This window comes from Pogona vitticeps, chromosome 2, assembly GCF_051106095.1.
Source record: "Pogona vitticeps strain Pit_001003342236 chromosome 2, PviZW2.1, whole genome shotgun sequence".
In the NCBI taxonomy this organism is placed as follows: Eukaryota; Metazoa; Chordata; class Lepidosauria; order Squamata; family Agamidae; genus Pogona; species Pogona vitticeps.
In genome coordinates this window covers 232,502,464-232,517,809 of record NC_135784.1, presented here as the reverse complement: position 1 = coordinate 232,517,809, position 15,346 = coordinate 232,502,464, and the positions used below count along the sequence as shown (strand labels likewise).

General features: G+C 40.1%; 1 protein-coding gene across 3 annotated transcripts in view; it reads right to left on the bottom strand.

Annotated features, from left to right (window-relative positions):
- PIP5K1B (phosphatidylinositol-4-phosphate 5-kinase type 1 beta) overlaps positions 1 to 15,346 on the bottom strand; it is a 140,666-nt gene that overhangs the window by 91,887 nt on the left and 33,433 nt on the right. For all 3 annotated transcript variants that reach the window (XM_072992178.2, XM_020805665.3, XM_072992179.2), the window contains exons 2-3: positions 9,592 to 9,673; positions 7,386 to 7,454 (exon numbers count right to left, since the gene is read on the bottom strand). In XM_072992178.2, the coding sequence (XP_072848279.2) occupies positions 7,386 to 7,454 (69 nt within the window). In that variant the 5' untranslated portion in view covers positions 9,592 to 9,673. The remainder of the gene's footprint in view (positions 1 to 7,385; positions 7,455 to 9,591; positions 9,674 to 15,346) is intronic.

Below are 15,346 nucleotides of genomic sequence, written 5' to 3'. Positions count from 1 at the left end.
TTTGTTGTGTCTGCACAAACAGATAGAAAGGAGCCTCTTTTTTTGCACAAAAGACAATGCTAGATACAACTTAGTGTGATCTGATAACACATTACATTGTTCTCTCTTTCTTGATGACATTTTCCACCATGCATATTGACAAGATTCAGAAGATGCATCCTGCATGTAACTCACAACAATCAGCATATGCAAATGTTTGTCTTAGTAGATTTTTGTATAACACAAATATGGCACAAGTTAATTTCAAAGAAAGTAGGATATATTTTGACATTTGTGTACCTTTTTAAAAAACGAAAACCTTATTGTCTCAGAGTATAACGGCCTATCCTGTACGCTACAACCATACAGAATGGTTCTATATATGGCTCTCTATATCTCAACAAGCTTTGATGCTTCCAATTTATATAAAAGCCAAGCAAATCATCCATGACCCACTGGATTCAATAAGTTTGGGAGACCATCATGTTTAATTCTCGATATAATATCGTACAGGTCAACTGAACCAAGGTACATTACAACACGTAATGGATATGCAATGTCAGGGGGAAAAATGAAACCCACTGATCTGTTTAAATTATACAAGCATGTTAACTAGAAAACCAGTTCTAATAATGGCACTCCAAATCAATGTTTAATGTACCAACCTGTAAGTATTAAAGCCCGCAACAAAGCTACTATTTATGGATCTTTAATTATTGCAACAAAGCTACTATTTATGGACCCTTTCATTATAACCCCTTCAATACCAGGATTTTTAAGACCTTTATCAACTTTAACAGGACATTATTTTGATGTATACAGTGATCACCTCACCTCTGGGCACTTTACTCTGGCATTAGAGTAACTATGCATCTCACCAGAAGTATTTGAAGATCTTTTTAAAGTGTCTAGGGCTTGCACCTTTAAACTGTGGATGCTTGCAAATTATACATGCATGGGTATTTCTGTACACTGAGGCCAGAGCTAGTTCCTAAAATCTTTAATCGTATTCCTCTTACAGCAGGAAAATTATGCTACTGCACGTATTATTGTTTGCTGTTTTTTCCCATGATTATCATTATTGCAGCAGCATCTAAAGCAAGGATGGGAGATTGGTCACCCTACAAATACTGTAGGATCATAGTCCCATCATCACTGATCACTGGATAACCAAACTGAAACAGGTGAAATGTTGGGATTCCAACAAAATTTGGAGGACTGCACATTTTTGACTCCCAATCTATACAACTGTATTACTTCCACTAAGCAATTTATTTATGTTACACAGGAAGACTGTACATAAAATAAACTCTCATATGCCCTTATGTGATTTCTGAATATGGCACTACACATTAGTCATTCTGCTTGGGTATATGAGGAAAATGACGTCAGCTAGCACTATGTGTACCAATATTTGCTCATAGTGAATCATATTAAATTCTTATGCAGCTGCATCTTCACAGAACTTTTCTTGGGTCACACTGTGCAGTTGTATCAATGTACAGTGGTGCCTCGCAAGATGAATGCCTCATGGGATGAAAAACTTGCAAGATGAATGGGTCTTGTGAATATTTTGGTATTTTTCGTCTTGCAAGGCGGGTATCCAATAGGAATGCACTGAAATTTAATTAATGCATTCCTATGGGGGGGAAAGCCAGAAACCAAAAAAAAAGTCAGAAAAAAGTCACCAGGTATAGTAGACCTAGCCCTGCTCCTAACAGTGCCTTGGTAGCCCCGGAACAGCCAGATTCTGTCTGAGCAGAGCGCTGAACAGCTGAGAGGCGGCAACCAGCTAAGAGGCGGCAGCCATTTGGAGAGGAAACAGCCATGTGGTTGCCTCTCAAAATGGCTGCAACCTCTCCAAAATGGCTGCCGCCTCTCTCATTCAAATGGGAAACCCAGCTTCGCAAGACGAAATTTTTGCTTGACCGCATTAACCGTAGAACGGATTAATTTCATCTTGCAAGGCACCACTGTATCTATTTCCTCTACCATCATGTGCAGTCCAAACCTGGGTGGTTCAGGAACTTGAGAGAAGTGTTTATCTAAAAAAACTAAGTTCAATGTTACTTCCAACTGGAGAAGGCTCACTGAAATTAAGATCCCTTATAGTGTTTGTGCTTAATAAATCTCATTCATTTCAACAAGTTTATTTTATTTAAATTAATCCTTGATTTAGTTGGATTCAACACACCACCTACAATCATATACCCTGCATCCAGGAGCAAATTTCAGTAAAAAGACTAAAATTTACTTCTGAATACATGTGTGTAGCTTAACACTGTAAAAGATTTCACAGGACATGGACAGCAGAGAAGGAACACTATTTGCCACTGAATAGGTTTAAAATTGTTACGAGTTGTATGAGCACCTAGATAAAGCACATTAGATCATATTCGAGCTGTACCTATGTTGATGTAGACAAACTGAACTCTCTGGGATGTGTGAATTGTTTAGGAACTGCTCCTATAATCTTCCACTATGCTATCTGGGTCTTAGAAAGGATATTGTCTCAAGTCCTTTCCAAAGCTATGTAAATGAGTTTCAGCAAGGTAAACTGAAGCAAGTAATGACGCAAACATATTACACAAACATAGGTTTGTGTTTCTATGTACATATATTCCTGCCTGCAAATCTCATATGGTGGCCAATTTTATTACTTGAACAAACAAATGAACCTCATGATTTAACTGAGCAAAAAACCAAAAAGAAATATGGTTGCTAAAATTATCTCTAGAAGGATAGAAATGGAAAATACTAATAAATGTTAGATGTATTTGTATGATTACATTTTATCCTATGGATGATTAGATGTCACATTAGAAACTAAAACTTTCCATGCTTTTGCCTTTTCATACATCCTCTCGAAATAGAATTATGCCTCTGTAAGTTCTGTGGTTACTGTTAAAAGGCATTACTGTAGAATGAATAACATGAAATTCTATATTCATCTATAATAGTACAGTAGTTTTAAAGAATAAGCTACAACCTTGCCTTTGAATTTATATGAGGACAGGAATTCTTGGGTAGGGGCTCATCAAAGCACAAACCTCACAATGCACAGACAGGTATAGAAAGTTTATTATTATCCATGATTCTTCATTTCCCTCAATGAGGCAGCAAATGGTTAAATCCACCTTTTCCTTTAGTTCCACCTCCATGTTTTATGACCTGGCTTCATTTTCCAGGGAAGCAATGCTGGGATTCTGAGTCCACACTTGCCAGACTCCTACAAGGTTGTCTGTCACTTGAGCTCTTACTGAAACTGTCCACATTGTGCTTCTTTAAAAACACAGTGGATCAGAGCTGACAGATACAAAAGCTTCAGCGTATCCATGGCTCTCCTCAAAGGAGCATGACAATAACCAATCGTCTCCTGGTGACAGGCCCCAAGAATCCCCCAGGAGACATCTCCTCTCAGACCCTAACCCTACTGGCTTCTCTCCCTCTTGTGAAACAGTCATTCCAGGCTGTTCCATTGTCTGTCCATCCATCCATTCTTCCTTCCATTTGGCTGCTCAGGCCTACCCTCATCGCTGGGGCTCTTCTACCCTCATGACCCATCAAGCACACAGCAAGGCAACAGATTCTATGTCTCACTGTAGTTTCTGTAAGGTCCCATCTCCTGATGATTTCTCTTCCTAATAGCTGATGAAATCCCATGGCCAATCAGTATATGTTTTTAAATGGTTGTCAGAATGGCAGAGCATGTGTTTGGTTTAACAGCCCTACCGTTTTTAGTAGCTTTCTCTATCCTTTTGAAACTCCTTTAAAATAAGGCAATTCACATACCAGTCTGAAATTAGCCAATCCTCAATTAAAGGCATATATTAACGAAAGGGATATATAAAATTAGGTCAGAAATACCCGCAAGACTCCTTGTCTTTATAGAACAACAAAGGAATCGCCTGCTCTTGTGGAGGTACGGTAGTATTTGTGATAAAATACTTCCTCATTAGGCCCTGTAATGGTTAACAAACTCTCTTCACCTACAGCCAACGTTTCATCTCATCAAAAGGCATCATATGGCTGTTAGAGAAACAACAGCAGACTAGCAACAGAGAGGAGTATACAAGGCCCAATTTGGCAGCTTATCTTGCTCCTTGCACAGATTTTATAAGCCATTCTCATTTTGCCCTCCAGGAAGCCACTGATATGCAAGCAATAATGAAGTCAGGTTAGAGTGCACAATTTCTCCATGAAAATTAACAATGTTTTGACCCTTACATTTAGGAAACTGCCAAAAAGGGTGGGGAGAAAAACGGGCGAGAACATTCACAGCCAAAATCTGTAAAAAGACCTTGCGTTTTTAACCCTCATGCACTAAGATGGGCCATTTTAGTCTACCAGAGGCAAGTTTCATTGCACAACCCTTACAGAACCGGATATACAGTATAATGGAGTAATTCTATCATTTTATGAGCTGAAAAATAGTGCTCCCAAATTTCAACTACTTGCCAGGTATGAATGGGGGGGGGGGGAGAGACAAAAAGACCTGCTAAAATTGTTTTATTAAATTTATTGCCATTTAATGTAATTTATCAGAATGTGTGTGTCCTGGGCCTGTTTTAGCCACATCATGATGCCGAGAATCAGAAGTGATGTAGTCCGGTTGTTAGCAGGTTGGCCCCCAATTGGGTTGAGATAGGGACATTAGATTCTCAGTGCATTCAGGAGAAAAGAAAGATGTGTGCACTAAATACAGCCCTAACTAATTTCACCACTGCTAACCTTCAATATTTTGGAATTCTAGTGAGGTCAGAAAATATCCCAGAATACAATCAACAAAAGTTTTCTTAGATTAGTTAGTTTTAAATCCTGGCACATGAGAATGAATCTACCTACTTAGTCACAGCCTCGAGATACCAGAGCTTGAGGTGGCTGATTTTGCGGACTACAGTCATTTAGACATGGGGGGGGGGGGGAGGGCTGGCAAAGAAGGGATTGCTGACTCACCTACTCTGTATTCTGGTCTCTCACACTGTGCTTTTCTAAAGGATTCTTCAACTGCTGATTGACCTTGAAATTAATGTTACTTCATTTATGCTTAATGCAAATTGAGATTCTACACATTTTGTATAAATAAAACGACTGCAAAACTTAGGAGTTGGCCTAACCAGCTAAATGTCTCACTTTTAACTGACAGTTTTAGAATTTCTCAGTAATTACCTCTACCACTGCAAAAATCAGACTAGGTTAAATGTTAGGTTTTATAGGATTGCAGGCAATTGAAGCACGTTGCTGAACTATGGAAACAATGGGCCAGATGCAGTGCAGCTGTGCAAGATGAGTAATACTGAAAGATACCACTTCTCAGAATACAAAAATAACCTTGCGGAAGAATTATGAGAAGTACATAGAAATGGCTCCCGGGTCATCAAATTGATACTAAACCAATAATGTTCACTATTAGAAATAAATCAGTAAATTCAGATACAAAGCAAAGCTTGCTGCTTATATACCACCCTATAGCGCTTCAAGCACTCTCTGGGCGGTTTACAAGTTAATTACGCAGGCTACACATTGCCCCCCCCAGCGAGCTGGGTACTCATTTTACTGACCTTGGAAGGATAAAAGGCTGAGTCAACCTTGAGCCGGCTACCTGGGATTGAACCCCAGGTCATGAGCATAGTTTTGGCTGCAGTACAGCAGTTTAACCACTGCGCCACGAGGCTCAGTATACAGTGATGCCCCGCTAGACGCTTACCCCGCATGATGTCAAAATCACTTGACGATGGTTCCTATGGGGTTTTTTTTTGCTTTACGTTGATTCGGTCCCTGCTTCGGGAACCGTTTTTTCGCTGGACAACGATTTAAAACAGCTGACCGGCAGTTCGCAAAATGATTCCCCGCTGTTTTCCGAACCTATTTCCGCAAGACAGGGATCGCAAAAGGGCTGCCCTATGGAGGATCTTCGCTGGTTGAGCAGGTATTTCCCCCATTGGAACACATTAACCGGTTTTTAATGCATTCCAATTGGGTTTTTATTTTTGCACGACGACGATTTTGCTGTACAGCGATTTTAATGGAACGCATTATCGTCATCATGCAGGGCACCACTGTACTCTTTTAAAGGGCAATAAATTGCACATCTTCAGTTGGTACCAGCTGGACTACAAATGGTCCTTAAGCAGGAGCAAATGTGATCAAATTAAAGAAATAAATCACTAGAGAAATTAGGGAAATAAAGCACTAGAGGAAAAAGGGACTACAATGATTTCGGAATAAAGTTTTAGAGATCTGCTTCTTCCACAGTCATTGTAGTTAGTCCCTTTCCTCTCTAGTAAGAAATTTTTTAAAAGATCATTTTTAAAGGAGCAATGGCTCTTTAAACCAAGAATTTCAAACAATGCCCAGGAAGTATGGAATCAGGTGGTTCCTGATCAAACTGGAAAATACTGTAGACAAAAAGCAAAAATAAATGTATTTCACTCTAGGTTAGGGATTCTGTTCAACATGAAGTCATTAAAAAAATCTGATCAGTACCCCTTGAATTTTTTGTTCTTATCCAGAAAGATCAAGGAAACTATTTTCTTCCCCTGTCCTTTCATTCTGGAAATTCTCTTGATGTCAGTAAAGAGACGGAAGTGAAGGTGAGTGCTGCCAATGCCAGAGAAAACAAGAAAAGAAAATAGTTTCAATGAGGTGGGTTTTTTCCCACCTAGAAAAAGGAAGGTACTGCCAAAGGGGTAAATAAATGACAGTTACATTTTTTCCTGAAGAAACAATGGAATAAGGAAAGGGCTTAGCAACAAGACCATTAGGCAAAATGCCTCAACCAGCTGATTTGGTTTATCACAAGTGGGCAGAGATGTATTAAGTATTTAATCTACAGTTACTGCATTTTTACTGCTGTAGATTTTCTGCCTTCGGTGTCTAAATACTTTGATTAGCCCTGAGTACAATGAGCCTTGAATTTGGAAGTGGGGAGGCAGATCCCACTTGGACCAGCTCTACAAGCTAGGAGGTAGCTTAAAAAAACAGGAAACTGTTTCAGACTGAACATTGGTTCACCAGATCTACTATCATCTACACTGACACTGGCTCTTGAGCATCTGAGGCAGGAGTTTTTTCTTGTCTACCCGGCAATCCCAGAAACTGAACCCTTGAACTGAAGATCTGACAGGAAACTACTTATTTACCTTGGTTGATGAACTACTGGCCATGACTAGCACATTCTGTACATTTACCCCTATTCAAAAGACAACAATCGAAAACCCCTATTCAAAAGACAACAATACACAAACCTACCCCAAACACTAGCACAATCAACTTGTGTGTTCTTGAAATAAATGTTTTCTGTTGACAGAGCTTAATAAAAAATGTAACTGTGTCAATTCTAGTGCTCTGAGTGAACTGATTTAAAATATAATAATCCTGAAAAAGTTACATGTAACTTTAAAAACCTTTTTATACGTTTTCTCCTCATTTGGTTTTCCAGAAGAGGGATCTCCATTTTCAGTTACTGTCTGCATCTGAAAAGATGAAAAGACATGCTGAGAGAGATACACAGGCACACGCACACGCACACGCACGCACACACACACACACATACAATGTTTGTTATTATTTGTGTCACAAACAAATAAGGTAGAAGAGTAAAAGCATTCTAAGAACACCAAACAGCATAAAATCAATAAAACAGACCTGTAGTCAGTAGAAATATGACAGAAAAACAAGGGAAATGAAATCCTAAGGGGCGTATGAAAAACCATTAAAAGCCACAAGAAGTATTGTACTAAAATACAGTAACAGCAGTGCCAAAGAATAAGAGCTTCTAATGAAAATCTCTTTTGCCAGGCATACTCACATAAGCAGTGGTTTCTAGGTGTTCCTGGACTGCAACCCCCAGAAACCTTGGCCAGCAGAGTAGGTGGGAAGGGCTTCTGGGAAATGCAACCCAAGAACACCTGAGTTACCCAAGTTTGGGAACCACTGATATAAAGGATGGTTGCGACTTTTCAGATATTCTGGTCCCAGTCTGCTTAAGGCTTTAAAACCTAAAGGTAGCACCTTGGTTAAGGCTGAAAACGAACTAATAGCTGATGCAACTTACGTCCATATAGTATGTTCATGGCACTCAGTCCTTGTCAACAGCAAGGCTGTTGCATCCTGAATCAGCTGAACATTTTCCAAGGAGAATCCCCAAAACAATTGCTAAGACACAAATGACCTCTCTGAAAACAGAGTACAGCTAGCACACCAACCAAAGCTGATGAAAAACTGCATGAGCTACTGATGTCACCTGGACATGCACCACTAATATGCTAGATCAAGCTGTAGGCCTAGTTTACATGGGAGTGCAATTCCACCCAGAACAGGCTAGATACCACATTTCTGAATAAAGTGACCATATCTCAAGTATTACTGTCTTAGCTGGACTGAGTTTTTATTTGTTAACTCCCATAATATAGTAAAACATAATATTTGTAAACTTAACGAACATGGTTGATAGGCTACAGGGAACAGGTGAGAGCATCCATGAGCACAACAAGGAGTATGTAAGCCCTCGCCCCTTGTCTCTCTATGTACAGAATATGCCCAACTATATAAAGAAGGATGATCCCTGTGTGAAAATGCAGGATCAAATTTTAGTCTAAAACAAACCATGGCTGCTTTAAGCACATGGTGCCAGTCAACTTACCATATTTTTCCGTGTATAAAATGACACCTTTTCCTTAAATAGTCAAAAAATTGAAGGTCATTTTATACACGGAAGGCATCCACTTTCCCTGCCTTTTACAAAGCCATGGGGCTTAGCAAAAAGGAAGGGAAGACTCCCTTCGGGTAAAGCAGCCATGAACCATGGCTGCTTCAGGATCAAAGGGCTGTGATCGTGTAGCCCTTTCATAGCTGCTTTATCCACTTCCTAAGCCCTGCAGGGCTTAGGATCCTGAAGCCCTTTCATGGAAGGGCTTCAGGGTCAAAGGGCTGCGATCGTGCAGCCTTTACCCGAAGGGAGCCTTCCCTTCCTTTTTGCTAGGCTCCCTGGAACTCATAGGCAAGGAAAAGCAGTGGTCAAAGGAAGCCCTTTGAGCCTTGCCTTTTCCCTTCCTTTTGCTAAGCTCTGTGGCTTAGCAAAAGGAAGGGAAAAGCAGGGATCAAATTTACTAATTTGGAGTTAGAAAAGGGTTCGCCATCTTATACATTGGGTCATCTTATAAACGGAAAAATACAGTACTAAGCATCATGAAGTGAGGATGGTAAGAATGTGTTCCAAAGAGCACTGGTACTTCATATGCACTGATTCTATGTTTCACTTCAGTATGCCAATATATTTTATTACATACAGCATTTATTTAAGACATGCACATTTGTCTTTCCACCACATTTACCATGTTAAGGGCAATTTGCAACATTAAAAAAAAATACTATTTAACAAATGCTAATCAACTGACCAGCACAAATAAAACAGCAATGAAGACAGATAAGTACAAAGATGATATCAGTAAAAAAAAATAGAAATAAAAGAACCTCCTATTGAGCAGAGACAGGATCTACCCATTGCCACCCACATACTGAAAGAGGTAGACTCATACATGGGAAGATACTCACTGGATATCTTAAGTCCAATACAAAGAAATGCGTAGATTCAAAAGGTAATGAACCTACCTTTCTTAGCTATGTTGCAAACAATCTGGAGTTGAGAGAGACTGTCAACCCATTCATTGATGCTGTCAATTTTTCCAAGACGCTGTTGAAACAAAACCACAAATATTTATTGTTTACGACAGAATGCAAATATAATGGCTGAAATTAAGTATCAAGTTGTAACTATGGTTGGCCCACTGGATGAACGGAACCACCGGAAGAGTTAACTAACCAAATCCCCACTAATCAAAAGGCCTGCTCTACTTGTGACTCAACTACTCAATTTCAGCCAATATATAGCTATATTATGTTGAACATTCATTACAGAGTCACACCTTGTTACACTGAGCCAATTAGTTGAACACTCTCCTCTGTTTATGAATATACTCTTTGTTCTATGGCATCAATAGTCTTTTACTGTAACAGATTTATGGAAGGTGATATATGGATTTATGGAAGGCGTAAATATATGCAGTGTTGCAGGAAATTAACTTGAAGTACACTCCTTGTGAAAATATCATTGGGGCACTTATTATAAACTTCTCTGTAAATACAGTTTGAATGCTTTTCCAAAGGCCCCAATCCTGTAACTCCTACTTCCCATAAATGATACAGTAATTAACTGAATGTAGCAGCTAGCCCTAAGTATGAGTTTCTTGATCAAAGAGCAAATACCTAAAACTGATAACAATCAAGAACTGGAAATCTAAAAATTTTTATATAATAATATTCCAATACATTCATACAGAACTATAAATTGTTTATACAGAGAGAGAGTCATGGAGGTCAAGTTGGAATGGTTGCCCATTTCACAATGTGTATAAAGAGTTTAATGCTTTTTCCCACTTTTACTCTCTAGAACAAGTGCAGGGAAACTAATCTATATCAGGACCTGAATATGGGGTAAAGAAGGGTTCTGTCTCTTACTTGAGTCATTGTATTGTAGAACAGTGATCAGTGAGCAATTTTTTAAATCTAGATTAGAGTGCAAAACTCTTAATCTAGATTGTGATTGTGGCATGGTGTTTTCTCCCATGCTTGATTCCCAATCCAGATCATAGTCTCTGTATTTCCAATTTATATTGCAAAATAGTAATCTATTTGCTTTAATGGAACCTGCAATGCATATTACAAAAATAGGAGTTCCACTCTGAAACAGCACAGCAGAGGAACTAAAGCCATCTGGATCATGATTATGCTTAGTCCACACTAACTATGAAAACTAAACATAGCTGGCATGATACATCGATATGCACTAACATGGGGACACATACGCAGATGGTCCAAGCTTCATACCGGTACTATCATTGCCACATGAAAACACTGATTAGGACAAGATGATTCTGGAATGGATGGTAGGATTCTGGGCAGTCTAATACTGTATCTTCTTCACCTGCCACAGCTTCTGAGATCTCTCTCATAGCAGAAGAGGCAATTTTTGTGTGCAGATTTAACAGCCATTGTTTTCTCCCTAAATGGGAAAACAAAGTGGATGCTGTATCTGCTATCAGTTTTATCACTCTCCCTCCTTGGCTAGAAGAAGAGATGCATGGATCCAGTGGGATAACACAAATGCTCCAAGGACTGTGTGTGTGATCTGTCTTGTCGGGAGCCCCAGAATTCTACAATGCTAAAAGAATAATCTAGATAGAACGAAAACAAAATGGTGAAACTAAAAGGCTGATTTCAGCATGAGTTTTTACAGATTACTATGTTCCTCCTTCAAACAGACTGGAGAAGAAGAGTGTAATCTATGAAAGGGATTAGAGATTGGAGAAGAGGAGTGTAATCCATGAAAGGCCACAGTGAAAATAAATACTTTCCTTTTTCTTGACGCATACATACTAAGGGGTGTGACTACAGAACAGGTAAATCTGCTTTGAATTCAAAGTTCAAACTTGGTTCCTGCTATCTCTGTGCAAACTAGAACTGTTAATAGGTGAGTAACTAGTAAGAAGATGGGGTCCAAAGGAATCCTCATCTTCTTGCTTGTTTGTGGTACTTCAAGAATTGCATTAACAACATCAACATAAGAAAAATTAAAGGACATTGTCACACACTGTCTTGGAAATAGCACATTTGGTTCAGGAACCTGGCTTCCATTTCAGGAACTGCAAAATGAATAATTGCAAAGTTATGTTCAACTACTGCAATCTAAAAATTATTTCCCTTCCATAGAGCAAGTTTGTATCACCCACTAAGACAAAATCAAACCAAACCAGTGCTGTGCTGAAGAATTCTCCCATGAAAAACTTTGACCATTTTAATTGAATTTGATTTAAAAAGGATTTTGGGGAAAAAAATTCAAAGGAGAGAAATGTTTAGAAAATTCTCCTGTTGCTGCTGCTCAAAATTATATGAATATGCCTTGTCTTTCACTGCACAATCATCTTTGTAGCAGGTGGTAGCCTGCTAACCTACTTATGTCCCTCACACTTCAATCAAACCTCCGGTTAAGCTATCTTCCACAGTTTTTCCCCCCAGATTATAAAGTAAGGGTACCCAGGGAAATTGCGTAGTGATGAAGAGAGGTGTAATAGAAAATAAACACCTCCTCCCCATGTGGCATTCTTGCTTGGCCACCATGCAGTACTTTAGTAAAGGTAAAGGTAAAGGTAAAGGTTCCCCTTGACAATTTTTTTTGTCCAGTCGTGTTCGACTCTAGGGGGCGGTGCTCATCCCTGTTTCCAAGCCATAGAGCCAGCGTTTTGTCCGAAGACAGTCTTCCATGGTCACATGGCCATTGCAACTTAGACACGGAACACTGTTACCTTCCCACCGAGGTGGTCCCTATTTATCTACTCGCATTTGCATGCTTTCGAACCGCTAGGTTGGCGGGAGCTGGGACGAGTGACGGGAGCTCACTCTGTCGCGTGGATTCGATCTTATGACTGCTGGTCTTCTGACCCTGCAGCACAGGCTTCTGCGGTTTAGCCCGCAGCACCACCACATCCGCTTTTTAGTAACCTTTTTTTAGTATTTTAGTAACCTAACAGAAATCCTAAAGGGCCGAGAATGAGCAGAAAAATGGAATTATGCCACAACAGCTTCAACTTGTTCCTGGGGAAGAATGTAACACTATACTCCCTCAAATGACACATGACTTATGGGGAAGGTGCTGAATTACAGATATACAGTGGTGCCTCGCACAGCGAGGTTAATCCGTTCCGGATTAACCCTCGCTGTGTGAAAACATCGCTGTACGGGAAGGAAAAAGCCATTGGAATGCATTAAACTTAGTTTAATGCGTTCCAATAGCAGCTTTACTCACTGTACAGTGATGCTTTCTCAATGGCCGGCAGCCATTTTTGCACCCTCCCCTCGCTTAACGAGGGCGCGAAAACGCTGCGCGTGGCCATTTTGGGGCTTCCGGTGGCCATTTTGGACCCACCGAACAGCTGATTGGTGGGTCGCAAAGTGAAGGTCGGTAAGCGAACCGCTTACCGACCTTCGCTCTGCGATTTTCGCCCTATTGAGGCATTGGTGTGCGATCGCATTTGTGATCGCATAACCGGCCTCGTAGAGCGAATTCATCGCTCTACGGTGCACACGTTGTGCGAGGCACCACTGTACCTCAAATGTACCTAAAATGATCATTCCAAATGTAGTATTTGGAAGGTCTGAGGAAAGTCCTAAACCTTGAAAAATGACAAGCACTGAGCCAAAGTTACTCAGAAGACATGTTTTAACCTTGTTATTAATTACATAAAAATAGGTAGCTACTTTGAATGATTATTTCCAAAAAAAGCCCCTTTTCGTGAAGGAAGCTGCCTCAACCACTAATATCACAATACCCTAGAAAGACACTAGACTGAGATGATGATGGTGATGATGATGATACTGTGCCATCAGGGTGACTCTGAGTTATGGTGACTCTTTGTAGGGTGTTCTTGGTAGACAGTTGTGAGGAGTGATTTACTATTTCCTTCTTCCGGGGCCACTCTGGGATGGTGCAGCATGTCCAGGTCTACACAGGCTGGCTTTTCTCCTGGGAGGCACAGTGAAGAAATCAACTACCAACCTCTGGCTCTGCAGCCAGTTACCCAACTCACTACAGTAAGTTATTAACACCAAGGGAATTGTGGAGGAAGAAAAATGGTGGCTGCCTTGCCAACACAGGGGACATTGCCACCACCTGCACTAACAATGGCCTTTTGAAATTCTCCTCTATATTTGTGAGCAGAGAAAATTCTCCATTCGAAGGAGAAATTCTCCAATAATTTATTGAAGGTGCCCCCCCCCCCGTTAGCACTGGTTGTAGCTAAGTTTTGTTCTTTCCCCCCTGAGACTTTTAGTGCAAGTGGTAGCTGTAGCCAAAGCATTACATTTATTATTAGCAAGGACTCTCAAAAACCGTATTTATTCAAGATTCCGCATTAGAGCTGAACAAAGGAAGTTTAAGTAAATCTTTTGGAAGGGATAATTCCTCAGAATGCCATAACAACATTTTTCAACATATCACAAGATCTTTCAAGCTTCTCAGTTAACGTCCAGTCCAATTATCCCATCAGTTAAACACTTGTTACTAACATTACTTAATGCTGCCTTCTTTTCCAAAAAAGAAGAACAGAGAATTTATTTGCTGATTTTTTTTCCACTCAGAAAATAAGCATGAAATGAAACAGAGATGACTGTTCAAAGTTAATATAGCCAAATAAGCATCTATGCAATGGCACTTCAGAAGCTGATTCCACAGCACATCCATTGCATTAGAAGGACAAACATTGAGAGTTCATCAACATTCCATCCTATCTGTGACATAATGCCACCATCAGCTGGGCAGGATGCCGTAAGAAGGGGCATACACAATGTCTCTTCAAAAAAATTACCATAGACTAGAAAACCCTTTCTATAGCATTGGTAAGCTACAAGGGATTTTTTCCCACTGCCTCAGTAGAAAATCTTGTCCTGTGTACTAAACAGCATTTACAGAATCAGATCATTAAATGCAAACAGAAAATTAACACATGTAGTGCATGATTACCTCAGGTGTCTGCAAGCTCCCTGCATGCAGACAGGTGCCCCCGTAAGCATTTTGTAGGCAATGAGGCAAACCATACCACTCACAGTAAGCAGGGTCCAACTAAAAGCCAGATGATAATTTCACGCAATGCAGTCTGTCATTGGGCTAGAACTCAGGAGACCTAGGTTCAAATTCCTGCTTGGCCATGAAACTCATCAGATCACTCTGGGCCTATCTCTTTCTTTCTGCCTGACTTACTTCACAGGGTTGCTGTGAGAAAAAAGCAGTGAAAAAGAGAGCCATGGACACTGCCTTGAGCTCACTGGAGGAAAGGCAGGATATAAATGTAACAAAAACTGTTGTTCTCACCACCACCACCATCATCTTGTGCATGGGAATGTCTTCAATCAGTTGGAAACAAATAGTCCCTCACTTTTTAAAGCACATACAGTCCTAGGGTGCCCCCAGAAGAAAGGAATGGTAAACCACTTCTGAGTGTTCTGTACCTAGAAAATCATGAAAAGGGTCATCATAGGTCAGAATTGACCTGATGGCATATTGTTGTTGTTCTTGTTGTTATTATTAGTACAGTAGTAGTAGTAGTAGTAGTAGTAGTAGTAGTAGTAGTAGTAGTAGTAGTAGTAGTAGTAGTAGTAGTAGTAGTAGTAGTAGTAGTAGTAGTAGTATGCCCTTTTACTGTGCATCCGTACTTTCCAGTGAGAAGTCAATGGCACTCCCAAATAATTTGCTGCTGAATGGGGTGTCAGACTGAAGATCTGATGAAATCCCTTCAGAGCAATGAATTTACCGCTG